Raw genomic sequence first — 27,857 nt, forward strand, 5'->3', positions numbered from 1 at the left:
GTCCACCCCCACACACCCGTCACCGCCGTGCGCGGGTACCGTTATCTTTAATGGCGTCATGAAGAGGGGTACACCGGAAAACCGGGAAGGGGGGGGGGGGGTCGAAACAAAGCGGGACCCCCGTCAAACTTTCCAAAACGCGCGTTTATTATCTCACGTGTGCTCGCGCGCGGCTTTTGTCCTTTTTTTAACCCCCCCGTTCTTTTCCGTGGATAGTCGAACCGGGGGTCTCTTCCTCTCCGTTTTCTTTTTTTTTTTTTACCCCGACGTGACAATGGACGGCCCATACTAATCAGGTTCCGGAGTAAATAGCGGCGCAGGGCGAAGCTCGGTGTAAATTGGGCTTGTCAGAGTACCCCCCCCCCCCCCCCCCCCCTCTCTCTCTCTCTCTCTCTCTCTCTCCCTCCCTCCCCGGTCGTCGTAGGTAGCGGAGGGGACGCGGACCAATGGCGAGGAGGAGGCATGGCCAAGCCCGCACCCCCCACCCCTGCATGCGGGGTTCTGACCAGTCAGTCGCCTTTGATTATCGGTCGCCGGCGGTCCGTCTCTTGGCTCCGTGACACCGGGCGCCATATAAGGGCGCAGATCTCCATAGAAACGTGTCAGTTTCAATAGTTCGTGTCAAAGTTCACTATTATACAGACGTCCGCGCTTCGGAAACGTCGACGTCCGTCGTCGCCGCAGCTCGCCGCGCCGCGCCGCGATTCGGCTTTTCCCGTTATTTTTTTTTTTATATATATATCTTGCATATTCTATTAGTTTTGCGATCCCCTCCCTCCCTCCCTCGCTCCCTCTCTCCTTCCCTCGCTCGCTCGCTCGCTCCCTCCCTCCCCGACGCCGTTGTTGTTTGGCGGCGGAGCTCCTTTCTCCTCGATCCAGGTCCCGCCGACGAGGTGAAGCTGCGCAGACGCCGCTCCAGATGAGATGGGCTTTATTCATGAGCACAGATAGAGAATCGCGCTCCTCTGCGTTCCCTCCTCTCCAGCCGCCAGGACGGAGGAGGAAGAAGAAGCGGGGGGGATTCTACTCGGCGCCCGCCGCACTTCGGATCGGATCGGATCGGGGAGCCCGGCGCCCCGCGATCCTTTTTTTTTAAAAAAAAAAAACCTTCATCCGTAGATATCTGGGTGGCTTTTTTTATTTATAATTTTTCATTTTTTTAATTATTATTATTATTGGCTTTTTTTTTTCGGGTTCCCGAATGGCTGCCTGCAGTTTCCCCTGGAACTGGCCTCCCGACACTTGCGTCTCCTGATCGGCCGCCGAATCCGCGGCGTCTCGCCCTCCAGCGTTTTTCCAGCTTTCCCACTCTTTCTTTTTCTCTTTTCTTCTTTTTTTTTTTTTTTTTTTGTTTTTTTTCTCGTCCTCCTATGAGACCGGCTGCGGCGCCCTGATTCCCCGCCGTCGCGCGCGCGCACGCGCCCCCGTTTCCCAGCCCCGCAGACCTCCGAGCGAGCGGTTCGCTTGAAAGCACTTCCCGGGCCCGAGATATGGCAATGGTAGTTAGCGTGTGGCGAGATCCGCAGGAGGACGTGGCCGGGGGACCCCCGAGCGGCCCCCCCAACCCGGCGGCCCAGCCGGCCCGGGATCCGCAGCAGCAGCAGCAGCAGCAGCAGCAGGCGGCGCCGCACACGCCGCAGACCCCCAGCCAGCCCGGACCCCCGTCCACGCCGGGCGCCGCCGGCGACAAGGGCCAGAGCCAGAACTCGGGACAGGGCCAGCAGCACATCGAGTGCGTGGTGTGCGGCGACAAGTCGAGCGGCAAACACTACGGCCAGTTCACGTGCGAGGGCTGCAAAAGTTTCTTCAAGCGCAGCGTGCGCAGGAACTTAACGTACACGTGCCGCGCCAACCGGAACTGTCCCATCGACCAGCACCACCGCAACCAGTGCCAGTACTGTCGCCTGAAGAAGTGTCTCAAAGTGGGCATGCGACGTGAAGGTGAATATGCGTCCATTCCTTTTTTTTAAAGAGATGCGTAGATGTAGACGTGTGGAGATACGTGGGGATATTACGTCAGTGCGTCTGCGACGTATAGAGCGCGCGGGGTGTTTTTTTTTCTTAAATTAATTTTATTGCCACTATAGAGCAGGTTTTTAGTCACACACACACACACACACACACACACACACACTGTGCAAAACACAGACCGCGAGCGAGAAAGCAGAGGCCGTTCCCCCTAAAATGTGGGGTTCGGGAGGCCCGGAGTCGCCCCCCTCTTTTTTTTTAGCCTCCTCGTCGCGAGAACAATACTTCCACAAAAAAATAAAATAAAAAAAAAAATAAAATAAAACCGTGGGTTCGAATTGGCGCGTTTTACTCGCGGCGTTGCTGTGTGTCACCCCCCTCCCCCCTCATCCCGAGGAAGGGAATTACAGAATCACGCAGGATTCCGTGGCGGAGCCGACGGCGGCCGGAAGTCGTGAGAGATCCACGCGGAAGGAGGGCCGACGGTTGCGTTAATTCCGTGGCGACGTTTTACGCGCGTCGGGCCGCGAGAGCCGCTCTTTCATTCGCAGTGGTCGCGATTTCCGGGGTGCGGGCATGAAAAATAAAGTAAAAGGGCGCCGTTTAATCTCCCGCGCCGTTTAGTTAGACCGTCCGTGGGTTTGTGGGTAATTTTTGTCTATATTTGTATTATATACCTGACCGTGAATGATGCTGTTTTTCATTCATTCCGGCCGCAATATTTCATATTTCACGCGTGCCAGTGTGTGTGTGTGTGTGTGTGTGTGTGTGTGTGTGTGTGTGTGTTGCGCGCGCCCCCGTCTTTAGCTCCGTAAAGCCCACTAAATGCAGTAAAAGTAAACCCATTTTTTCCGCGGGAATTTGCCACCGTGGCGTGGCGTGGGTACGGGGCACGTGTTCATCAGTCCTGGATGTACATTTCCTCTCCCTTTCTTTCTTTTCGTCAGCGGTTCAGCGAGGACGAATGCCTCCCACTCAGCCGAACCCAGGCCAGTACGCGCTCACCAACGGGGACCCCCTGAACGGCCACTGCTACCTGTCGGGGTACATCTCGCTGCTGCTGCGCGCCGAGCCCTACCCCACGTCCCGCTACGGCAGCCAGTGCATGCAGCCCAACAACATCATGGGCATCGAGAACATCTGCGAGCTGGCGGCGCGCCTGCTCTTCAGCGCCGTGGAGTGGGCCCGCAACATCCCCTTCTTCCCGGACCTGCAGATCACGGACCAGGTGTCGCTGCTCCGGCTGACGTGGAGCGAGCTGTTCGTGCTGAACGCGGCGCAGTGCTCCATGCCGCTCCACGTCGCGCCGCTGCTGGCCGCCGCCGGCCTCCACGCGTCGCCCATGTCCGCGGACCGCGTGGTGGCCTTCATGGACCACATCCGCATCTTCCAGGAGCAGGTGGAGAAGCTGAAGGCGCTGCACGTGGACTCGGCGGAGTACAGCTGCATCAAGGCCATCGTGCTGTTCACGTCGGGTGAGTGGGGTGGGTGGGTCACGCGTCACGGAGTCCCCGTTCTGCGTCTCGAATTATCCCGTAAATGTCGGCGGAGGACGGGCTGCTGTCTCTGGGATGCCATCAGATATTCTAAATCACGAATTAAAAAATCCACTTTCACTGTAAATACACACACCCACGCCCACCCTGGACATATCAGGAATATATAATATTCGAGATGTTAAAATCGTACACTGTCCAGTCGGAGTGGATAAACTCGTCTCTAAATTGCCAGCATTGTGTAACGTTGTGAAACCTCGAATCAGGTTATTTTGCGTGATATTGTGTCGCGTTGCGTGGGGTCAGAAGTCATTCAGAGGTGAAATGTCGCGGGACCTTGGAGGGATTTTTCCGTATCGATCACGTCGGGACGTATGAAGTGCGTGTCGCTGGCTTTATTGTCTGAAGGACGCCCCCTCTGGAGCGCCCACGCATGTATTTATCGTACAAAACGAGGGTGTGGGGGGGAATGATTCCCATCGGCGTTCGTCTCGAGCAGCGTGACGTCAGAATCTCCCAGGATCCCCGTGACATTGAGAGAAAATCCCCGTTCCTCCAGATCAAGACGCGTTTATTTCACGGGCGGCTGTCAGGTCCGCGGGACAGAAGCCTCGCGTGGGCTGCGTGCAACCCTCTGCTGGTGGTCGCGGTGACGTCACGCCTCATATCTGCCTTTGTTTGGACGTTTTTTTTTACGTTAGAGTGACGTACGCGGTCACGCGCGACCTCGAGCCGCCGGGTTCACGGGTGCAGCGGAGGTCACGGCGCGTTCAGAGGTCACTCGGCGTCCTTCCTGACGTTCACCCCACTAAAACCTTTTTTTTTTTTTTTTTTTAAAAAAGGGTGAAAACAAGACTCCATTTTACAGGCCAGACCACACAACTCCGCATCAGGCCTGAAGGCTTCCACTCACCCCAAAAACACGCGCATATATTATATTATACAGTACACATTATATATTATTTCCTTTTAAGCTGTTTTGACCTCCCACTCGCAGGTTAATGGTGGAAATGAGGGGAGCGCGCGCGCTAATGACGGGGTCATAAGACCGTTATAAGGCGCTCATGGCCTCCCGTTTAGTAGTGATCATTCCCCGAGTCACGTCACGCAACCGCCATCACCACGACCAAGTGTGTGTGTGTGTGTGTTTGCGTCACAATGATGCACAATGACAGCAGACAGGATCAAGCTGGAGTTAAGTTGTTAATGTCGATAAATTCAGCAAATGGAGAATATAGCAGATTTGTTAATAGGTCATATCCATGTTATCACTATTGTTATTTTTATTATTATTATTATTATTATTATTATTATTATTATTATGGACTCTGTGACCCACTGGAAAATGAAAAATGTAAGACGCCGCGCTGTGTATTGGCAGCTACTCTCGAAATAAAGGTCGCAAAGATTTATTGTGTAATCTTGATCATAAATTGCGAGATGATGGAGTTTATTGACTCAGCGTGGAATTGTGGTCAGAAATGTCCTTCATACGGCCGAAAATGAACTCTCGCCGTTGGTGTGTAACATTTCATCAGCGTTGTCGCAACGTTCTGCCACAACGTCGGCCATCGACGCGGATTCGTTAATAAAATAATGAAGACAAAAAAATATTCGAGCTGCTATTCTTGGCTGTGTGTGTTTTGGGGTACAGGTGAAGACTTTTTTTCTCGTGTCCCCCCCCCCCCCCCTCCCACCAGACGCGCTTTTATTCATTAATAAAATAATTAAAATAAAATTGATCACAGCTGCTATTCTTGGCTGTGTGTGTGTGTGTGTGTGTGTGTGTTTTGGGGTACAGGTGATGACGTTTATTTTTCCTCACGCCCCCCCTCCTATCTGACGCGATTTTATTCAATAATAAAATAATAAAAAATAAAAATTATCAGAGCTGCTATTCTTGGCTGTGTGTGTGTGTGTGTCTGTGTCTGTGTGTTTTTGGGGTACAGGTGATGACGTTTTTTTTTTTCTTTTTCGTGTCCCCCCCACCCTCCAGATCCGCTTTTATTCATTTATAAAATAATGAAAATAAAAATGATTAGAGCTGCTATTTTTGACAGTGTGTATGTCTGTGTGTGTGTGTGTTTTGGGGTACAGGTGCTGACGTTTTTTTCTCTTGCCCCCCCCCCCACCACCACCACCCAGACGCGCTTTTATTCATTAATAAAATTATTAAAATACAAATGATCAGAGCTGCTATTTTTGGCTGAGTGTCTGTGTGTGTGAGAGAGTTTTGGGGTACAGGTGATGACTTATTTTACCTCCTCACGTCACCCCACCCTCCAGACCCGCTTTTAATCATTAATAAAATATCAAAGATAAATATCTATATAAAAAAAATAGAACTCCTATTATTGGCTCTGTGTGTATATGTGTGTGTTTGTGTGTGAGTTTTGGGGTACAGATGATGACTTTTTTCCCGTCCTCACGTCCCCCCACCCTCCAGACGCGCTTTTATTCATTAATAAAGCATCAAAGATAAAAAAAAAAAAAACGATTAGAGCTCCCATTCTTGGCTTTGTGTATGTGTGTGAGAGTTTTGGGGTACAGGTGATGACTTTTTTTTCCCGTCCTCACGTCCCCCCACCCTCCAGACGCGCTTCTATTCATTAATAGAGTATCAAAGATACATATATATATATATATATTAAAAAAAACGATTAGAGCTCCCATTCTTGGCTTTGTGTGTGTATGTGTGTGTGAGAGTTTTGGGGTACAGGTGATGACGTATTTTTCTCTCCTCACTCCCCCCCACCCCCCCACCCCCCATCCCCTCTCCCTCCAGACGCCTGCGGCCTGTCGGACGCCGCGCACATCGAGAGCCTGCAGGAGAAGTCCCAGTGCGCGCTGGAGGAGTACGTGCGCAGCCAGTACCCCAACCAGCCCAGCCGCTTCGGGAAGCTGCTGCTGCGGCTGCCGTCGCTGCGCACCGTGTCCTCGTCCGTCATCGAGCAGCTCTTCTTCGTGCGCTTGGTAGGTAAAACTCCGATCGAAACCCTCATCCGGGACATGCTGTTATCGGGGAGTAGCTTCAACTGGCCTTACATGTCCATCCAATGATGCCCCCTCCTCCCCCCCAAATAAAAAAAAACTCACCTTCGGAGGACCCCCACACCTCCCGGATGGAATATGTCGTGTACAGAAAAGAACAGCCGGACCATCAAGCATCTCGGACGACGAGAACTTTTCATTTTGTAAAATACTAGTCTCTATTTTACTTTTTTTTTTGTAAAAAAACAAAACAAAAAACAACAACAACAAAAGACACTGAAATTACACAGAAATAAACTGAAGAACATCATACGCGCAGTAAAAAAAAACAGACTTTAGACGGGAAAAGTAATGTTTCCGAGCAATTATAAGAAATGTCATGTGTCTCTGTATCTGTTTTGTATTTTTTTCTGGTTCTAAACCAGATACAATTCTCTCTCTTTCTTTTCTTCTGTGATTCTCTACTAATGATTTTTTGATATAACCTTTTTGCTTCTTATAATGAGTGCGATATATGTTGTTCGAAGCTCTGTTCTCCAAGAATTTAAAAAAAGGAAAGAAAGAAAGAAAGAAAGAAAGAAAGAAAGAAAGAAAGAAAGAAAGAACGAAAACAATAAAGGAAAATGGAAGAATTCCGGAAGAAATTTTTTTTTTGAAGGAGCCGCCCGGTCGCACCCACCTTCATCCCACCTTCATCACCCGACCCCACCTGCTCCTGCGAAGCTATGGACGTACACGCGACCCCTGACCTCATGGACACGTACCGAGAGGACGCCCGGCAAACTTTTACGATGATTATTATTATATATTTGTTTTGTTCTTTTATTATAATTATTTTAATTTTTTTCCTCTCTTTCTCCTTTGGCCATGTGTGTACGTGTGAGCGCGCTTGTGTGTGTGCGCGCGTGTGTGTGTGTGTGTGTGTGTGTGTGTGCGTTTTTGAGTCAATCATCAAGTCGACGAGAGGAAAAAGACGTGGAAAAAAAAAAACAAATTCAGAAAAGCACTTTTTAATATATAATTTTCAAAATACAGTTTCTGTTTGGTTCGTCTCGATGTTCTTCTCTGGTGTCTTTCAATTGTGTGTCTGCTGCTTGTGTGTCGCCGGGATGGCGGGGTGGGGGGCGGAGAGAAGGAAACACCAAATGCTTAATCATCATTAAAACTAAAGGAATATGAAGCACCTTTTTTATGGCTTCGTGTTGATATTAAACGACGCTCCCCGTGGCTGGGGGTCCCCGTTCAGGGTTTTTTTTTTTTTTTGGGGGGGGGGTCGTCACCGGCGGGAGCGCGCGCGATGTCCGAAGGTCCTAACGGGCCCGAAAACGGGCAACGCGCGCATCCCTCACCACTTACACTGACACTGACCAGTGTGTGTGTGTGCGTGTGTGTGTGTGTGTGTGTGTGTGTGGCAGAGTGGACCCGGGTTCGAAGGTCACGTGCCTCTCCGGCTGGAGGAAAAGCGCGAACAGATGTGAGCGGAGGAGGGAGCGCGTACTTATTAAAGAGCAGGGAATGGAAACTCTGCTGTGTGTGTGTGTGTGTGTGTGTGTGCGTGTGCGCGCGCAAACTTTTTTCTTTTGCTTTTACTTCGCCTCCTTTATTTATACAGCATTTTAAAATCTTTGGCAAGTTGCTGGTGTTTCTGTCTCCTCTGGGGAAATTTTCATATACAATATGCATTTTAGAAACATTTCTGCCGCGGGGAGGACATGTATTAATTCATTTATAATAAAGTTAATTATCTTCAATACGCACTCTAAACAAGCCAGACATTTCTGTGAAAATCGCCTGTGCTGAATTCTGAGACTGCTGCTGATTTGAATATGATATCCACTCGATTTATTCATTTTATTAATATTTAATTATTATTATTATTATTATGCGTTTTAAACGGTTACTTGTCCACATTAAATTATTAATACCACTCTATTGCTATGATGTATAGTCTATATGTTACTTTCACCTCATAAATGATCACCCAGGCCTGAGTGTGTGTTGTGGTGGGTGTGTAAGTGTGTGTAGCACCTTGGCGGTGCGTGTTCTGGAGTGGGAAAACAGGCCCTGCCCCTTTAAAACACAGAAATATGACATCTAGGCCAGGCCTGCCCTGTGCTGGGTGCGGATACAGAGGTCACGACGCGGAGGTCACGATCTGAGGCTCATCAGCACAAGCAGAGCAGGGAGGCTCTCGACAATTAAAGATGGGAGGAGCCTTCGGCGCGGGAAATTACGATGCAGACGTTACTGTATCCATGACAACAAACTAAAACCTTACGCTTCGTGTAATTGGCTCTGGCCTGGTTAACCCTGCTCTCTCTCTCTCTCTCTCTCTCTCTCTCACACACACACAAACACACACACACGTCACTCACAGCTTAAAGTGGCCGGAACGTCCGGGTGACAGTTTCACAACGTAAATACTTTAAAAGCACCCGACGTCGTCACCACGGAAATGGGCGGGGCTATCTATCTATCCACGAGAGTCTGTTCCACGGCGTAATTCCCTCCCCAGCAAGCCGACAGCCGTGGATCAAGTCCAGCGCTACAGGGTATAAACTGAGTCCAACATGAAGGGTGTGTGTGTGTGTGTGTGTGTGTGTGGCCCATGGATCGCTGTGTAAGCGATCCCTTTGTGTTGATTTAGGGCGACGCTCGGCCGTGTGTGGCGTTCAAGGCTGATCGTATCGCCGCGCGGTCCGGATAAATACCGCGTCGGGCCAAACCAATGGGTCATCTATCGATCATCCTCCAACACACACACACACACACACACACACACACACACTCACACACACACCTCCATCTGCCCGAAGAGAGAGCGGGAGAACGAGACGACACCGCGCGCATGGGAAGAGAGGAGGGGGGAGACGGGTGTGTGTGTGTGTGTGTGTGTGTGTGTGTGTAGGGTCCTTATTAGCATTCCATACCCATGGACCCACAGTGACAAGTAACAGAGATATCTGGCCCTCCACCACACGCCGGTCGGCTTTATTTTATTATCGTCGTGTTAGCGATGTTAACTTTCTTCATCACTAATATCATTATTATTAGTAGTATTATTAGTATTATTATTAGTTTCTACTTTAGTCCAAGTGGGCGGAACTCGTCAAAAAAATAAAGAAAAACCGAGCTCGTGGCTCGTTTTCTCTCCAACTTTCTCTCTTCTCTTCCTCCCTTTCTTTCTCTCCATCTTCCCGCCCCGTCCCGCTTTGTCGCGCTAAAATATGCGTGTCTCTCCGGAACGCCAGTCACGAGTCACCAAACTTTTTTTTTTTTTTTTTTTTGTCCAGCCTCCCACACAAAATGATCCCCTTAAAGGGGCACAATATATCTCAATCTGCCGCGCGGCGTGGCGCGGCGTGGCGCGGCGTGGCGCGCTGCCTGCTGGGTAACCGGGACCGCCGTTATAGCGGCGCGGCGCGGCGCCGAGTCCGGCGGCGGCGGAGGAGACGCGCGCGGCCCGAACGGAACCGGACGTTCGGACCCCCCCCCCCCCCCCGCACCCGCCGTTCCTGCAGGATTTACGTCTACAGCAACATACAAAAAGTAAGAATTTATTTATTATTTCATTTCGCTAATAATTTCCGTCGAGGGACCGCGTGGAGAGAGAGAGAGAGAGAGAGAGAGCATGTGGCGGAGAAAGCGAGTGAGTGAGAGAGAGAGACAGAAAGAGAGAGAGAGAGAGATTGTGTACGCGCGTGCGCCCACGACGGAGTAAAACGGATAAGCAAACGGAAGAGGGAGAGAGAGGAGGAGGAGGAGGAGGAGGAAGGATGCGCCTTCCTGCTCGCGTCTGCGTGTGTCTGTATCCCTCCGATTGTCATTAACTACAAATTAATCAGCACGTGGCAGCACTCTCTCTCTCTCTCTCTCTCTCTCTCTCTCTCTCTCTCTCTCTCCGAAATGAAACAGATCCCACGGAAAAGTAAAGTTTTCCGTGGAACTCCGAGGGCGTGGCCGCGGCAGGTACCGACCACGCAACCCGCGCCTCGTCGCCGTCTCCATGTCATCCTTTATTTGCGTGGAACGTGGACGTGAAGTATGAGCGTGCCACGGGAGAAAATGAAAATAAATAAATCCACGCGCGACTTCCCGCGAACCTGTTGCGCTGCGAGGCGCCTCGGCGCTGAAATTCTACTTTCGTCTTGCCGAGAGGAAAGTAACGTGGACCCAGTGACGTCACGTGGCCACCAGAAACGCGAGGCTGCGCAAAGTGGGGGACAGTCCTCGCGCGTCACGCGGCCGGGCCACTTTATCACTCTCTGCTTCTCCCACGTGACAGGCTCGGCGGTGCGTTCAACTTCACGCAGAGAAGAATAGAACAATCTATAATAACCAAGCGGAACTGTTGGTTTTATTCTGGGTGAAATGTCAGTATGTATGCGTGTGTGTGTGTGTGTGTGCGTGTGTGTGTGTGTGGATGTATGAGTGTGTGTGTGTGTGTGCGTGTGTGTGTGCTGGATGAATGATGCGGTGCTGAATATTGGGCCCTAATTTACTTTTTATTTGGCTAATTTCTCAGCATGGTTTCTGTTTTCTTCGATAATAAATGACTGGAGTGTTTTTGTCGTGGGGTGGGTGGGGGGGTTGGCCATTATTTTTCATCCGTGCCTCGCAGGGACCCCGCGCGCGTGGCCGTCATCCCACGCTCTTCCCTCGGAATAAAAACTCCATTCGCTCCGAGTATTAGTTCTGGTAAAAAAAGGAACTCCAGACTCCACTGCTGGTCGCTTCTATCGGTGCTTTTTTTAGGTTTTTTTTGTTGGTATTTTTAGGTCTCGCGTCAGTTCCAGTCGCTTTGACGCACAAACTTTATTTTAGAGGTTCAGCAGAGTTCAGGACAAAGCAGAGTCATGATAGTGCGACAGTGCATGTGTGTGTGTGTATGAATGTGTGTGTGTATGTATGAGTGTGTGTGCGTGTGTGTATATATATAGCAGGTCGATATATATACAATCACCATCACACAAGTACACGCAGCACAACACACACCTCCACAGTTCAGTTACACACAGACTCGCCAGAACATTTACATTTACGGCATTTGGCAGACGCCCTTCTCCAGAAGGCCACAAAGTCACAGGATCAAACCCCACTTACTACCCTGAGCGGGACACTAAACCCTGAGTGTCTCCAGGGGGTGGCTGTCCCTGGCACTACTGACAACTACACACCTAAACACACCATTACACACCTCAATGTGCTGCGATTTGATTGGAGGAGGGGGTCATCGGAGCACCTCTATTGGGAGTGGCAGTTTACTTCTCCAGTAGCTGTATATATGTGTGTGTGTGTGTGTGTGTGTGTGTGTGTGTGTGTGTGTGTGTGTGTGTGTGTGTGTGTGTGAGAGAGATGGGATGGGACGGGATGGGACGGGACGGAGGAAAAGGCGCCTTGATCTGAACAGCACGACTCCCTCCATGAACCTGGAAAGTCGGGAATGATCCCGAATTGCGCCTTAAGGTCCGTCTGCGCGCGCTGATGACGTCAGCACGGAGCGATCAGGGCGAGGCCGGGTCGGGGTGGGCTGGCGGGGGGGCTGCATGCTTATTTGGACAAAACCGGACAAGAGAGTGGACGGAGTCGCAAAGGTCAGCGCTCCATTCCCGCCCCAGTGGGGGGAAGGGGGGGTGGGCCGTCAAACTTGAAAACGGCCCGAATTCCCCCAAATTCACTCATCCTGGTACTAGAGCCGCGGTGTACGTAAGGAGGAGGAGGAAGAGGAGGAAGAGGAGAGATTTCCCGTCAGATCTCGACCTGCTAAATTACTGTAAACCAGAACGTCCTGGAGAACGGGGGCAGAGCTGTGTTTTTTTTCTGGGGGGGGGTCACCCCTCACCCACATGAACTAATAACACGGCCATGAATATTACAAGTTACATACATATGTACGTCTGCACTGGTCCACACGTGGCGTTACGTACGTTGCCTGTACGTTGTAGATATGTTGGGGTAGAACTAGAAAGTGGTCGTTTTTGCTGGCCTCGTCCTGGTGCGTTGGGTCATATAGGAGGGGGTACCTGCGCTTTTGGGTGGTCTCGACTGGGGGTGCAGAGGAACGGCCGCCGTAACTGCGCGCGACATAAAATCAATGCAGCAGGAGCACGAGCAGTCCAAGCATCGCGGGACGTAAGAACCGTTTCTGCCGATGTTGTGCGTATACGCCTAGGTGTTGTGCGTCTACGCCTAGGTGGCGCTCGGCGTAGCGGGACCCGCCTGACGTCGCCAGCCTCGAACTCCGAACCTTCACTCGTGACGTTTAAAGAACGTTTTCAGACGGTTCTCTAATAAAGCACTTCGTTATTGATGCATGTATACGTTTTTGAAACGTTTATCGAAGAATAATTCCCGCTACCACGGCGGTAAAATGTTTTTTTTTTTATTCTTTTATTTGATTAAAATGAAGATTGTTTTTAATGCAGCGCATGAGGATGGCGGAGGTGATGATGGTGATGATGATGATGATGATGGTGGTGGGATTGTAGCGGCGCTGCGTGTGCTGACGTTGATGGATGCGGCTGCGGAGCGTCACACACACACACACACACACACACACACTCCTCACGTATGACGTTTACTTACATTATTTATTTCACCCGGAGACAGGGTGTGTAAGCGGGGCATTTTACAATATTTTCAGTTCAATGTTTTATTTTTAAATATAGTAATATTTTAAAACGATTTTTGGACATTATACGAAGTAGAATCGTTTGAATTAGTGTAAATGTGGACAATTTGAATGTGGACAGTTTGAAGAATTTTGTGGTTTTCGCTGATTAGGTTGAGGATATCGATATCATCATCATCATCATCATCATCATCGACTCCACACACACACATTTACTGTGAAATAAAAGCATACTATGTTTTTGCTTTTAAAAAGCCCATATTTCACCTTGAAGTGCATGATGATTTGTAGTTTGCTTTATGTTCGTGTTCTGGCAACAATTTTACTTTACCAGGTTATTATTTTATGTAAATAGTAATAAAAAAAAATCCAATAACGTCGAACGCCCCAGGCAGAGATAAAGTACTTTACCAAACTGTATACCTGCTAAAATTATACATGATATAACATCCATAGATGTGTGTAATATTGATTATTATGGCTGTGTATAATAAACTACAAATATGAGGTAATAACGGGCGTGGACTGCTTAATAAGAGCAGCGCTGGCGCTTTGAAGGGGCTCGTTAGCGCATTTAACGCTGCCGTGACGTGGACAGCGCCTCGCGAGGCTCGTCCCCACGCAGGAGTCCCTGTCGCGCTCCTGCCCCGGAGGATCACGCGTGGGTCCGGTCCCGACGTCGAAGCGCCGCTCGTGACCACGTGACCCCGAGAGCAGAGTGATTTTGAGAGGGAGCGGGTCAGGGCGGGACGCTCCGATCGAAAGTGACGGGGCGCGTGGGGGATCGATGGACCCTGTCGCGCGCGCGACGCCCGACTTGGACGATTCGCTTCATTTCCGCGTTTGCAGCTTTGTATTTTAATACACATGAAATAAAAAAAAAATCAGCCAAATAAAAAACAGAAACAAAGCTCTTAATGCAGATCAATTAAACCATTGAGACTGAAGAAAAGCTGCCTTTTTATAATAATTAGTTAATGAAGTTTAGTTTTTAAAAAGTACAAAAACCAAAACACGACATCAAATTAGAATAACAACATTCGATATTAATTTTAATAAAAAGCATAATAATAATAATAGAAAAGTAAAAATACATAAAAGATATTACAAAAAATGATGCATATAAACAAAAATCTGTTTTCCGCACAAGATGTAAGACATTTATTAGAATGAAAGCTTTGTGCTTCTTCCCAGCGACGAGATTATTTTTTTTTTTACATTTTAATAGCTACAACTAAGTAGTAATTTTACGTATTTTTAGAAAAGTACAAATTGAAGAAATTGACTGTTGCAAAATAATGCACAGCAAATGATTATTTTACAAAAGTATGTCATAATTCACACACTTTTACTCCGCGCTATGAATTTTTATGAAGCGTTTAATTGCAGACTGTTTGACTGAAATAATACATATCTTTGGAATTACATTTTATTGCGTATTATAACAGGTAATAACCGTTCATTTAAAAAGATTGATTAATTTTAAGGACCGTTTTGAATAAATACATTTCAAATTAGAAACGTAAACATCGAATGAAGGAGAATTTCAAATCCCGTAAATTTGAAGTATAAATGCATAATAATACGATGTAGAAAAAATATGTTACATTACATTCCCTTCGTTGTTATTTTGCAATTAAAATTTTAAAGGCTTCATTAATAATTCGCTAAAATAGTTCGGCCAATTGAAATAACTCTTTCGGTTTGATTTGTAGCGATATTGCTTCTATGTTTTTTTTTTTTTTTTTTTGCTTTTCCGCCACCGCACCTTTCTTCAGGTCGGATTACACGACCGATATAGAAAGTGGGGCCTTTCGTTATCGAGGTGACGCAAAGATCCGCAGCGGCTCACATGCGCTCATCACGCCGGACAGTGAGGAGCAGAGGCCGGACTGCGCGGTAATGAGGAGGGAGGTGAGGAGATCAGAGCTTCTAGCAGCTCCAGCCTCCCACCATCATCTTACCACCGGAGAACACTCAGCTCTTCCAAATAAAAAAAAACCTTTCCCAACATGTACTGTGTCATCTAATTCGGACTCATCCAGAATCATGTACAACGTGAAAAAGCCGATTCAGACATCTCAATAGCTGAAAATGACATACGTACAGTCTCTCTTGCCTGCCCTGAAATACAACACATTTCACCGGATTCCATCGCTGATCTAGCTTCATAAACGTCAGTAATGAAAATGTGTTAGGCTGTGGTCTAACTCCTCTTGTGCAGTGTGAGTTTGTGTAAGGCGGTTTCTGGTGGTTTATTGGGAAGGTTTGAGGTATAGGTGTGAAATGTAGGCTAGCTGTGGTGTATTGGTGGAGGATTGGGCTGAGGTGTAGCTTATTAATGAATAACTGTAATGTAGTGGGGTGTATTGTGGTCAAGTGTGGTAAATGTGGGTAAATTGAAGTGTAGGTGACGTTTATTTGGGTGGACATTCATGAAGTGAAGTGGGTTGGACTGAGGTGTAGGTGTAAGTAAAGATGTCATATATTGGGATGATTTTATGTCTGATATATAGGAATGGGTTGACGTGTAAGTGTGATATTTTGGTGTTGATTGAAGTGTATGTCTGGTAAATTCAAGTTAATTGAGATGTGGTATTTTGAGGTGTGATGCGTGGTGTTTTGAGCTGTGGAATTTTGAGGTATGGTATTTTGGGGTGATTTGAGATATTTTGAGATGGACTGAGGTGTAGGTGCAGTAGTTTGGGGAGAGTTGATGGGTAAGTGCTGTAGTTTGGGGGTTGAAGTGTAGATGTGATATTTTGGTGTTGATTGAAGTGTATATGTGGTAAATTCAAGTGAATTGTGATGTGGAATTTTGGGGTGAATTGAGATATTTTGAGATGGACTGAGGTGCCAGGGAGGGTTGACGGGTAGGTGTGATAGTTTGGGGAGGATTGAGGTGTAGAGGCAGTGTTTTGGGGAGGGTTGAGGTTTAGGTGCAGAGGTTTGGGGAACGCTTAGGTGTAGGTGCGGTAGTCTGGAGAAGGTTGAGGTGTAGGTGTGGTTGTCTGGGGAGAGTTGATGCGTAGGTGTGATAGTTTGGGGAGGGTTGATGTGTAGGTGCGGTAGTTTGGGGAGTGTTGATGCGTAGGTGCGGTAGTTTGGGGAGGGTTGATGGGTAGGTGCGGTGGTGTGAATAGGGTTGACTGGTAGGCACGGAAGTTTGGGGAGGGTTGAGGTGTAGGTGCGGTAAATTGCGGAGGGTTGACGTGTAGGTGCGTTAGTTTGGTGAGGGTTGACGGGTAGGTGCGGTTAGTTGGGGAGGGTTGATGTGTAGGTGCGGTCATTTGGTGAGGGTTGACGTGAAGGTGCGGTAGTTTGGGGAGCGTTGACATGTAGTTGCAGTAGTTTGGGGAGGGTTGATGTGTAGGTGCAGTAGTTTGGGGAGCGTTGACATGTAGTTGCGGTAGTTTGGGGAGGGTTGACGTGTAGGTGCGATAGTTGGGGGAGGGTTGAGGGGTAAGTGAGGTAGTTTGGGGAGGGTTGAGGGGTAGGTGCGGTAGTTTGAGGAGGGTTGACATGTAGGTGCGGTAGTTCAGGGAGGGTTGAAGTGTAGGTGCAGTAGTTTGGGGAGTGTTGACATGTAGTTGCGGTAGTTTGGGGAGGGTTGATGTGTAGGTGCAGTAGTTTGGGGAGCGTTGACATGTAGTTGCGGTAGTTTGGGGAGGGTTGATGTGTAGGTGCGATAGTTGGGGGAGGGTTGAGGGGTAAGTGAGGTTGTTTGGGGAGGATTGACGTGTAGGTGCGGTAGTTTGGGGAGGGTTGACATGTAGGTGTGGCAGTTTTGGGAGGGTTGAGGGGTAGGTGTGGTAGTTTGAGGAGGGTTGAAATGTAGGTGTGGTAGTTCAGGGAGGGTTGAAGTTTAGGTGTGATATTTTGGTGTTGATTGAAGTGTATATGTGGTAAATTCATGTGAATTGAGATGTGGAATTTTAAGGCGTGGTATTTTGGGGTGAATTGAGATATTTTGAGATGGACTGAGGTGCCAGGGAGGGTTGACGGGTAGGTGTGATAGTTTGGGGAGGGTTGATTGGTAGGGGCAGTAGGTTGGGGCAGGTTGACATGTAGGTGTGATAGTTTGGGGAGGGCTGAGGTGTAGGCCCAGTGTTTTGGGGAGGGTTGAGGTTTAGGTGCAGAGATTTGGGGAACGATTAAGTGTAGGTGCGGTAGTCTGGAGAAGGTTGAGGTGTAGGTGTGGTTGTCTGGGGAGAGTTGATGCGTAGGTGCGATAGTTTGGGGAGGGTTGATGCGTAGGTGCGGTAGTTTGGGGAGGGTTGATGGGTAGGTGCGGTAGTGTGAAGAGGGTTGACAGGTAGGCACGGAAGTTTGGGGAGGGTTGAGGTGTAGGTGCGATAGTCTGGGGAGGGTTGACGTGTAATTGCGATAGTTTGAAAAGGGTTCATGTGTAGGTGCGGTAGTTTGAAAAGGGTTGACGTGTAGGTGTGGTAGTTTGAGGAGGGTTGACGTGTAGTTGTGGTAGTTTGGGAAGAGGTCAAGTATAGGTTCAGTAGTTTGGGGAGGGTTCACGTGTAGGTGTGGCAGTTTAGGGAGGATTGACATGTAGGTGTGGTAGTATGGGGAGGGTTGCGGTAGTTTGGGAAAGATTGATGGATAGGTTCGGTAGTTTGGGGAAGATTGATGGATAGGTGCAGTAGTTTAGGGAAGGTTGACATGTAGGTGCGGTAGTTTGGGGATGGTTGACATGTAGGTGCGGCAGTTTGGGGAGGGTTGACATTTAGGTGCGGTAGTTTGGGGAAGATTGATGGATAGGTTCGGTAGTTTGCGGAATATTGATGGATAGGTGCAGTAGTTTGGGGAGGGTTGATGTGTAGGTGCGGTAGATTGGGGAGGTTTGACATGTAGGTGCAGTAGTTTGGGGAGGCTTGACGTGTAGGTGCGGTTGTTTGGGGAGGATTGACGGGTAGGTGTGGTAGTTTTGGGAGGGTTGATGTGAGGGTGCGGTAGTTTGGGGAGGGTTGACGTGTAGGTGCGGTAGTTTGGGGAGGATTGATGGGTAGGTGGGGTAGTTTGTGGAGGGTTGATGTGTAGGTGCCGTAGATTGGGGAGGGTTGACGTGTAGGTGCAGTAGTTTGGGGAGGTTTGACATGTAGGTGCGGTTGTTTGGGGAGGATTGATGGGTAGGTGTGGTAGTTTGGGGAGGGTTGACGTGAGGGTGCAGTAGTTTGGGGAGGATTGACGGGTAGGTGGGGTAGTTTGGGGAGGGTTGATGTCAGGGTGCGGTAGTTTGGGGAGGGTTGACGGGTAGGTGTGGTAGTTTGGGGAGGGTTGATGTGAGGGTGCGGTAGTTTGGGGAGGATTGACGTGTAGGTGCGGTAGTTTGGGGAGGATTGACGGGTAGGTGGGGTAGTTTGGGGAGGGTTGACGTGAGGGAGCAGTAGTTTGGGGAGGATTGACGGGTAGGTGGGGTAGTTTGGGGAGGGTTGATGTCAGGGTGCGGTAGTTTGGGGAGGGTTGACGGGTAGGTGTGGTAGTTTTGGGAGGGTTGATGTGAGGGTGCGGTAGTTTGGGGAGGATTGACGTGTAGGTGCGGTAGTTTGGGGAGGATTGACGGGTAGGTGGGGTAGTTTGGGGAGGGTTGACGTGAGGGAGCAGTAGTTTGGGGAGGATTGACGGGTAGGTGGGGTAGTTTGGGGAGGGTTGATGTCAGGGTGCGGTAGTTTGGGGAGGGTTGACGGGTAGGTGTGGTAGTTTTGGGAGGGTTGATGTGAGGGTGTGGTAGTTTGGGGAGGATTGACGTGTAGGTGCGGTAGTTTGGGGAGGATTGACGGGTAGGTGGGGTAGTTTGGGGAGGGTTGACGTGAGGGAGCAGTAGTTTGGGGCAGGCACGTCTGAGGGACACCTCGCTAATTTCTCTACATTGTATGTGGATAACTTCATGTAGAGCTCCAGCCCGTGAGAAGATCTTCATGAGGATGATGCCTGATGCTGTGTGATGAGTGTGGGTTGGAGTGGGGTCCCCTTGAACCTTCATCAGGTTGATGAAGTCTCTCTGAACATTTCAGTAGGTCACACACACAAACACCGCACTGGCTGCCTGAATGTTACAGCATGCACACACCACACAGCTACACACATAAATTATGTGTGTGCAATGGACTCTTTTAGCAGTGACCTGGTTTGACGAAATTCCACCCTGCCTTTTTCATCGCAGGCAGCCTGACAACCATCTGTCAGCTCTGAAGAACAGGAGAGCCTGCTGATTATTGCAACAAAATGTGACTACACCTGCCCTTATCTATTCCCAATAATATCAACAATAATAATCCACAGAATTATCTTTATTTCATTGAACAGTGATCATCATTGTTTTATAATTACACACACACACACATATATATATATAGTTTATTTAATTTAAACCTTTACTAACTACATGACTAGGAAGATTGTTATTATTATTAATCATAGTGGTAATATAGTAGCAGTAGCAGTAAGATTGGAGAGAAGCCTGAGTACTTCTGCCATGCAGATAGTATATTTCTGACAAATCATCTCATATCTTTTTCCAATTGATTTCCATTCATTTTCGATTAAAATGAATGGCATGTTCTGCACTCAGTATAAACTGACCTTTAATGCTAACTCAATTAGTGTCATTCTATTGTAGCCGTGTCTGTATTTATTCTATTCTAAAATAGCAGTTAAAGTTATGAAGCACAAAACATATCTATTTGTATAAAACGTGGGCTACTTTTGACTACTGTTTTAACACAGTGTCATACTCAATGATAAATTGATGTAATATATTTTTCTTCAGATTACTAAACATTGATATGCATAGAAAAATATGTAATTAATGCACATTTCTACAGGTAATTAAATATTGATATGTATAGATATAGATGTACAGGTTAGTGAATATTGTTATGTATAGGTATAGATGTACAGGTTAGTGTATATTGATATGTATAGATATAGATGTACAGGTTAGTGAATATTGTTATGTATAGGTATAGATGTACAGGTTAGTGTATATTGATATGTATAGATATAGATGTACAGGTTAGTGAATATTGTTATGTATAGGTATAGATGTACAGGTTAGTGTATATTGATATGTATAGATATAGATGTACAGGTTAGTGAATATTGATATGTATAGATATAGATGTACAGGTTACTGAATATTGTTATTTATAGATGTACAGGTTAGTGAATATTGATATGTATAGATATAGATGTACAGGTTAGTGAATATTGTTATTTATAGATATAGATGTGCAGGTTCGTGTATATTATATAGATGATCAGTCAAAGGTTTGGACGCACCTGCTCATTTATGGGTCTTGCATGTTTTACATGATCGAACACCACACGGGACTGTTTAGTAACCCCAAAAAAGGCGAAAAAGTTTCAGGATCTCCAATGCAGGGATCGTTCGAGCACCTTAATTTCGACACGGAAGAGGCTTCCAACAGTCCTGAAGGTTTAACCCTGAGCACTTTCTTATCGTCCACTCATGATAATGAGCATCGCACGGTGACAATAGCGAACAAAGCACCATGAGTGTAAAAACAGTCGACTGTGAACAAACAGACTCATCAAACATGCTTCACTCTATATTCTGCCACAAAATACCAAATAAGGTTCTTGCATCGGATTCTTCGAAAAGGCTCGAACTGTAGATGCTGCTGCAGGTTGTAAAATGTCACATTATTTGCGCCTAAAACTCTTTCGTTTCAGCTCTTCATTAGCTGTTCACGTGGGGGGAGGGAAGGCGCATATTTGACACCTTCTGTACTTTGATGTCTGATTTCTTGATATTTTCCCCCCCAGTGGGGTGTGAAGTTTTGTCTCAGGTTGAAGATCGGTTTCTTCTGTCACTTGCGGGCCGCGGGCGTGAACCCGAGGCTTACTTTAGTACAACTTCAAACCAACTGGAACGAATAAGCAAGCAGCGTGGAGCGGAGCGTCACGCCCCTTCCCACGCAGGCTCTTAACGTGCGATTTCATTTCTTACGCCGCCGCTGCTAAGGCGACCCGTGTGGCGACAAGAGAGTCGCTGCCAACCGTGGTTCTGTCGCCGGGCGGGTTCTGGCTAATCGGAACCATCCCACGAGTTTACGGTCGTGTTGAAACTCGATGTCTTCTGATACAATGAAACACGAGCAACACACACACACACACACACACACACACACACCGAGAGAGAGAGAGATCTAGTTTCAGCGCTCTGCTGCTCTATCACAGGAGGGATTGAAGTTGATGGAGGTGCTGCGGTATAAGAAAGACACCGTTACAGTCGAATAAAACAGCTGTGTGTGTGTGTGTGTGTTTGAGTGGCGCATTTATTACCACGATGCCCCCTTTTTAAAAAAAAAAAACACACACAGAGATTTATGTTTCAGACAGGAAAGCTGTCTGAAACACCGACGACCGATGAATAACAAAAAAAATAAATAAAATGACAAGATGTAATATTTACCAATACATTCAAAACCATCATTTATGTAAAATAAAAATACAAAACCCACTCGTGTTCAGGTTATATGACAATAATGTGGGAAATGAAAATATTATGCGGGCAGAAAGTTTGTGCTGTTTTTTTTTAAGGATTATTATATTTTCCCTTCATGCAATTCAATACTCGGAAGAAGTGGCATTATGAGCCTCCAACACAGATGATAAATGTTGGGCAAGTGTGTGTGTCAGCCTGTGTGTGTGTGTGAGTGATAGAGAGATGTCAGAAGTTTTTTTTTTACTCTAGTTTCTCTGTTCACCATAAAACAGCGATTGTCGCAATTTGTTGACCCGTAAAATTTCGAGGTTAGACTCTCCTTCAGAAGGGGGCACATAATTATGCAAATGTCGCAGTGGCACTGATCTGGTGGAGAGCAGGAGGAGGAGGAGGAGGAGGACATTCCAGCTCCACAGAGCTCTTAGACAACAGTTCATATCTGGGGTGGTGTGGGGAGAGAGAGAGAGAGAGAGAGAGAGAGAGAGAGAAAAGAGGGGGTGTCTCTGCTGAAATTGAAATATCAGCTCAGGGATTCATCGTCGAGGGTCCGCGGTGAAGGAAACTGGGTTCTAAACCCCCTTTCTTCATCCTGATCCTATCCCCGCACTCTCTCATGAACTATAAAAACGCAAACGACACACAACATTTTATTTATAAATTACAATTTGAATTAAAAAAAAAAAATACAGGTCCATTTTTACTCAAAGCTTGAGAAACAGAAAGTCAAAATCATGCGATTTTATATCCTACAAGAGAAATATTAGTTAAGTTTTTTAGGGCCAGTTCCCATCCATAGATGACGTCCAGTCCAGGACTAAAAGTGAACTTTACTGAAGTTCTCTACTCAAAATCGGCTTTAGTCCAGGACCATTTACATTTACAGCATTTATCAGACGCCCTTATCCAGAGCGACTTACAATCAGTAGTTACAGGGACAGTCCCTCTGGAGCAACTTAAGTTAAGTGTCTTGTTCAGGGACACAATGGTAGTAAGTGGGATTTGAACCTGGGTCTTCTGGTTTATAGGCGAGTGTGTCACCCACTAGGCTACTACCACCCCGGAACAGGCGCAGAGCTGCTGCCTTTGCTTTTTTTCTTCAGTGGTTTGTGGACACGAGTCCAATCCTGTCCCACTCAGAACATCGGTGGTGCTTCTTACAATAAGCATCACACCACCCCCATGTTCAAATGTCTCTGTAGCCGTTGACATCATTAATCCTAAAATAAATGAATAAGGAATTTATTAAAACTGTTTTATTTTCCTTTAGCTTCAGAAGCAAGTGAAAAAATGTTCAGTGTAATGATGATTTTTATTAATAATAACATTAATAATAATAATATCAATGCTAAATCTGTTAATGACATTTTAGAAAGGTTGAGGACCACAGAAAAAAGGGACCCACACATACACAAGAGCTCCAGCGTAGCTTTAATAATAAAATAGAGCAACTAATACCTGGATGACAATGCAACATACCAGCGGTGAACTATTCTGAAACTTATTCCACATAAGCTGACAGGAGAGAGTAAAGCAGTGTGTATCACACACCTCGTCTTATCAAGAACGGCCAGATTTCCTCTCGTCAATAAAAACAGACAGAAACAGTCGGGTAAAAATGATCTCGATGAGAAAAGAAGGTTAAAATGAGTCTGATCTGGTTTAAGGCGGCTCCGTCTGATTATGGCTTCTTGGCTCTGAGGCCCTTGGTTATTATATTGTTGTTTAAGGCAACGGATATTAGAATACAGTCAAATAAAATCTGCCTGGTCCTCGTATTTGGCCTCATTAAAGGTTAAATTCAGGTTATTTGTGCACATCCAACACAAGCTAAGAACTCCATTGTAGTGTCATAAAATGTGAAATAAGAAGCAGGACAATAAAAAAAATCTGGATGGGACAGTGGCTGAGAAAGGAATGCCTGGGAGCAAGAGTGTCCTGTCTGTGCCAGACAGTGACAGGCGGGAACGGTCGTGGGCTGCTCAGAATGGCACAGGGGTCGCTCGTATCCCAGCAGACATCTGGAAGTCACGTGACCCTCTGCTGCCCACTGAAACTCGCGTGCTCTAAATGGTTTCGTATCTTGGGAGGCTTCTCGGCTGCTTGGCTCGGGGCTTCACAGCTGCAGGACACTTTAGTTATTACTTGGTGACAGAATTGGTGTTACTCTCATTAGCAGGGAGAGCCTGGAGAGACAGACGGCAAGCATCTGGGCTTCACTCAGAGCTTCTTGATGTGCTCCGACTGGTCAGGCTCTACCACCCATTGCGCATGTGCCATCGGTGTTAACAGGAAGCGGCCGAGTCTTCCAGTCTGGGAAATGAACCGGTGAGGCGCAAGCACGAGAAGAACTCCTCCGTTTAAAGAGGCTTGAAGAACCTGGTATGGATTCTGCTGCCCCATCGGGCGGGTCTCAGTTTTTGGTTAGTTGGATGGGCACTAGGACCTGGAGGAGAGCACCGCTTCTCATCCCAGGCATTAGCTCAGTTCAGGCCCATATCAGGACAATTAGAGGTGCACCGCGAGGCATGGCGCAGCGCGCCTGTCATCCTTAATCTCGGTGGCACCCGCCGCCACCAACGGTCGACCCGAGCAGTGAACCCATATTGCTTTGACAGTTGCACCCATCCAGAAGTAACGCAAAACGCTAGTCCGATGTACACACAGCGACCGTGATCTTCAGCAGTCGCACAATATGCCACGGGCCTAGAGTTGTCATTAATGTAAAGGGGAAAAAATGAATTAAAAAAGAAAGAAAAGAAATAAGCAGGAAAAAAGCGCAGAAGGATGTTAGCCTAGTGCTGCACTGGAATTTTGGGATGCGGATTGGAGGAGAAGGCGGGGCGGGGGTGTCACAGCTCGTCGGGCCTGACTCTGTTGGAGCTGCGGGTGGTCACCGTGGTGGAGGGCTGGTCGTCCGACTCATCCTGGGCGGCCAAAGCATTTGAGAAGAACTTAAAGATGGAGTCAAAGCTTCTCCAAGATGTCAGCTCGTGTAGCTCTGTGCCTACAAGATAAAAGCAAAAACAAAGACGATCAATTCAAATTCACTGAACACCTGAGAGACTTGAATTATGAATCAAAGAAAAAAAAAACACATCAGATATGTAGATGGTGGTCCACCGCCAACAAATATCTAGTCAGCAGTGGTCCAATAGTCAGGAACAGTGGTTCTCATCCCTGCGTCTGGAAGACAGTGCTCCAGCTTGCCTCATTCGTTATTAGCCTATTAACAAGCCCTAATTAAGTTGAGGCGGAAATAAAGACATTCTGGCAGGGGGTCCCTCCAGGAACAGAAGTGAGGGTAGAATCCACTTTACTGGGTGTCCTAACTGAAAGCAGGCCATGCGGACTGGACGTACTGAAATGGACCCTGGCGAGGTCACGGCCTCTCCCCAGCAGCCGGAATGGCGGGTATCAGGTGGGATCAGGCAGATTCCAGTTTCCCCCGCCGTCCGGCCCGGGTTACCAAGTTCCCATGAACAGGTCAGCCCCCCCCCCTACCACCACCATCCCCTCCTCATCTCAGTCCAAACTGCTACAGGTCTCCTGATATAGACCCAGCCACTCCCCTAGCACATTAGAGACCGGGGGAAAATAGAGAGAGTGTGAAGAGGCACACACACACGCGCACAATGAGCAAAGTGCACCCTCTCGCCCTTTCCGAGCCCCTGTGCATATGATCTCGCCTGGAGGGATACAATTAAAAACCACCTCTAAGGTTCTATACCTCCCAAGAAAAAGAAAAAGGGAAAAGAAAAAAGGTTGAAGCGAGCGAAGCAGCAGAGGAGAGGCGGGCCGATGTGGCGGTATTGACCCTGCGATTATTAGATTGACCCCGGCCCGGCCTGTATTGATGAAGATAGTACAGCGGGGGATGAGGTGGGGGGTGGTGCCGATCGGGGACGGACTGTCGCTTTGTGCGGTCGGCCGACCAGTCAAGCCCCAGGATGGGTGGGGGGGAGTTTACAAAGGCGGCAATCAGAGGAGTCAATCAGCGACGAAGCGGACAAGTCCTCGCCGGTGTGGGTCCTGGTACAACACTCAGCCGGAACGATGAGGGAACGAGAGGCAGGCGGCCGCCGTGGCACTTGTTCATAATTTATATCCAATTTGAGGCAGTCACAGATTCCTTTTTTTTATAATGCTCTCTTTTCTTTCTCTCCGCAGCCGTTATTGATCTCGATTGACACTGAACGAAGATGGTGATGTCTGGGAACGTCCCCCAAGAAGCTCCGCAAATGGCCCGGGACCCCCAAGTGACCGTTTCAAGGCCCCGCCATTCTCCTGTTCATCGTGGGGTCGAATGGCACAATATGCAAATTGACGTAAAAACCCCACTTCCAGTAATCTAGTAATGCCAAAGACGTGTCAGAGGCAATCAATACTGTGTGCTACATGCCGATGATCGGCGGCTGAGGCAGGGTCACGTCGGATCACACCTCCCAAACATCAGACAAGCATGGTGGGGGAGGCCGGCACACCACAGCAGCACTACAGAAGGCCTGAAATCGATTAAACGTCATCTTTCCACATCCAGCGGTGATTTTGCTAGACAGAAAAGCAAGAAGAAGCAGAATGATAACAATGTCTATGTTTCAGATTGACAGTGACCCATGTGTGCACCCTCTTCTTATTCACCCGCCCAGTACCTTAGGCAGGGCCGACCGCTGTACTGTAGGTAGTGTAATGACAGCGATTGGTTTCATTTGAATATGGTAACATCATATACACTGTACCCCGGGAACCCACAAATACCGGGTTACCCGAACAAAACCCAATAACAAAAATCCACCTTTTAACCCAGCTCTATCAGGCATATCTCTGAGATCCACAAGCACGATTGTTAGCTGGATAATAAAAAGAAGTTCAGAGAGATTCTGTGTTTAAATATTTCCAAATTGATGGGTATATAACACACAATGCCTGCATTCAGTGATGTATACACAAAAATACAGTCAATTTATTGTATTTAGTGAGATGGAATATTACGAATACACGTGTTCAGCGAAGTGCTATGCACTTAATATTCATTGTTAATTTTCCTCTAAAAATATAGTGTGCATAGTCAATGCCCCCCTTTATTTTAAATATGCAAACAAATAAATAAAATGTTTTGGGTTCTGGTGTGTGTCCTATTTCTTTAATTTTTTTTTTATACGAGCTACTATGTTGACCCAGGTACAACACACATTGATTCTAGGTCAGGGTCAATACAACAGTGACACACGCAAACACACACCAGAGCATCACCAGGTCATCTATGGAGTGTGGAAGATGACTGAAAAGTCAAGAAGCCAGACTGGTGCCTCAGGAGCTCCAGCCATGTTATAATGATAAGAGTTATAACGATCTGTATCAACCTCACATTAACAGAGAATATTTATGCAGATTATAACCAACCATATCAATGCTAAACAGATGCTAAAAAAAACACACACACACACACATAATCATTTTAACTTGTTACTTAAGCTTAATGTACATCCCACATATAATTCCCAGGTGTATGTGTGTAATTCACATATGCAGTCTTCAGTGCTATCACAGCAGTGTCTGGTTTGGGGGACGTGGCTGTGCAGAGGAGGGGTTTATTGCGCTAGGGGCAAATTTCCTCCTCTGTACTCAGGACAGGACACGGCTGCAGACGGTAATCTTTGTGTGATGGTAACATGCTCAAAATCAAACGGGGTGCGAATGAAAAAGGAAGAAAAAAAAAAAATACGCCTGAAGTGAAACTCGGGGAGGAGCTGAATCAAACGCAGGCGCAGCTTTAATTAGTTTCCATCTGTAGTGGCTTGTTTCAGACCTGCCTCTTAATTGACTCTACACTTCTGGCATGTTCTGTGTGAATTAGGGAACAAATGTACTTATTTATCATTTCTTTGGTAGTGACAAATTAGAATTGTACAGCCGTAGCTGGATGGAGGCCACCGGCATATGAATATTTGAAATGTTGCTTGTTTAGAAAATCTAACATTAATTTGTCAGACGGTGGTTGCTGCCACAATTCAGTCTGTGCAGAAAAGAAGTGAAACATGTTGTGGTGTGTAGCACAAATACTGAATTTTAAATTTTTAATAGGGCTCTTCATTGTACATTCACAAAATAAGTAATTATGCTTAATGTAGCTGCCTCTGACATGGATGCAAAGCTCATCATAGTCAAAACAATCCCCACACAAAGATAGAAAGACAGTAAAGAATGTCTCTTTTGCAAAATAAAAAAAAAATGGTTGCAGAGGCATTCAAGACACAGGAGTGAAAATCAGGCATGACCAGATGAAAATATT

At 47.3% G+C, this 27,857-nt stretch overlaps 2 protein-coding genes and 1 long non-coding RNA gene across 4 annotated transcripts in view; 2 read left to right on the forward strand and 1 right to left on the reverse strand.

Annotated features, from left to right (window-relative positions):
- The first annotated feature begins 1,370 nt into the window (after window positions 1–1,370).
- On the forward strand, window positions 1,371–8,208 carry nr2f1a (nuclear receptor subfamily 2, group F, member 1a). Of its 2 annotated transcripts, none has more exons than XM_028993565.1 (3): window positions 1,371–1,941; window positions 2,916–3,443; window positions 6,250–8,208. In XM_028993565.1, the coding sequence occupies exons 1-3, from the start codon at window positions 1,491–1,493 to the stop codon at window positions 6,522–6,524; spliced, it is 1,254 nt and encodes a 417-aa protein (XP_028849398.1). In that variant the 5' UTR covers window positions 1,371–1,490; the 3' UTR covers window positions 6,525–8,208. The 2 variants fall into 2 exon arrangements, with proteins under 2 accessions (XP_028849398.1, XP_028849407.1); XM_028993574.1 differs by having other exon boundaries at window positions 2,919–3,443.
- A 1,581-nt stretch (window positions 8,209–9,789) lies between these two features.
- Window positions 9,790–26,691, forward strand: LOC114789016 (uncharacterized). Its single transcript, XR_003749603.1, has 2 exons — window positions 9,790–10,004; window positions 25,736–26,691. It is a non-coding gene; the product is annotated as an uncharacterized LOC114789016 (long non-coding RNA).
- arb2a (ARB2 cotranscriptional regulator A) overlaps window positions 22,859–27,857 on the reverse strand; it is a 131,811-nt gene continuing 126,812 nt past the window's right edge. Inside the window, exon 11 of the mRNA XM_028978045.1 lies at window positions 22,859–24,572. Within this exon, the coding sequence (XP_028833878.1) occupies window positions 24,418–24,572 (155 nt within the window). The 3' untranslated portion in view covers window positions 22,859–24,417. The remainder of the gene's footprint in view (window positions 24,573–27,857) is intronic.

This window comes from Denticeps clupeoides, chromosome 1, assembly GCF_900700375.1.
Source record: "Denticeps clupeoides chromosome 1, fDenClu1.1, whole genome shotgun sequence".
Lineage (NCBI taxonomy): Eukaryota > Metazoa > Chordata > Actinopteri > Clupeiformes > Denticipitidae > Denticeps > Denticeps clupeoides.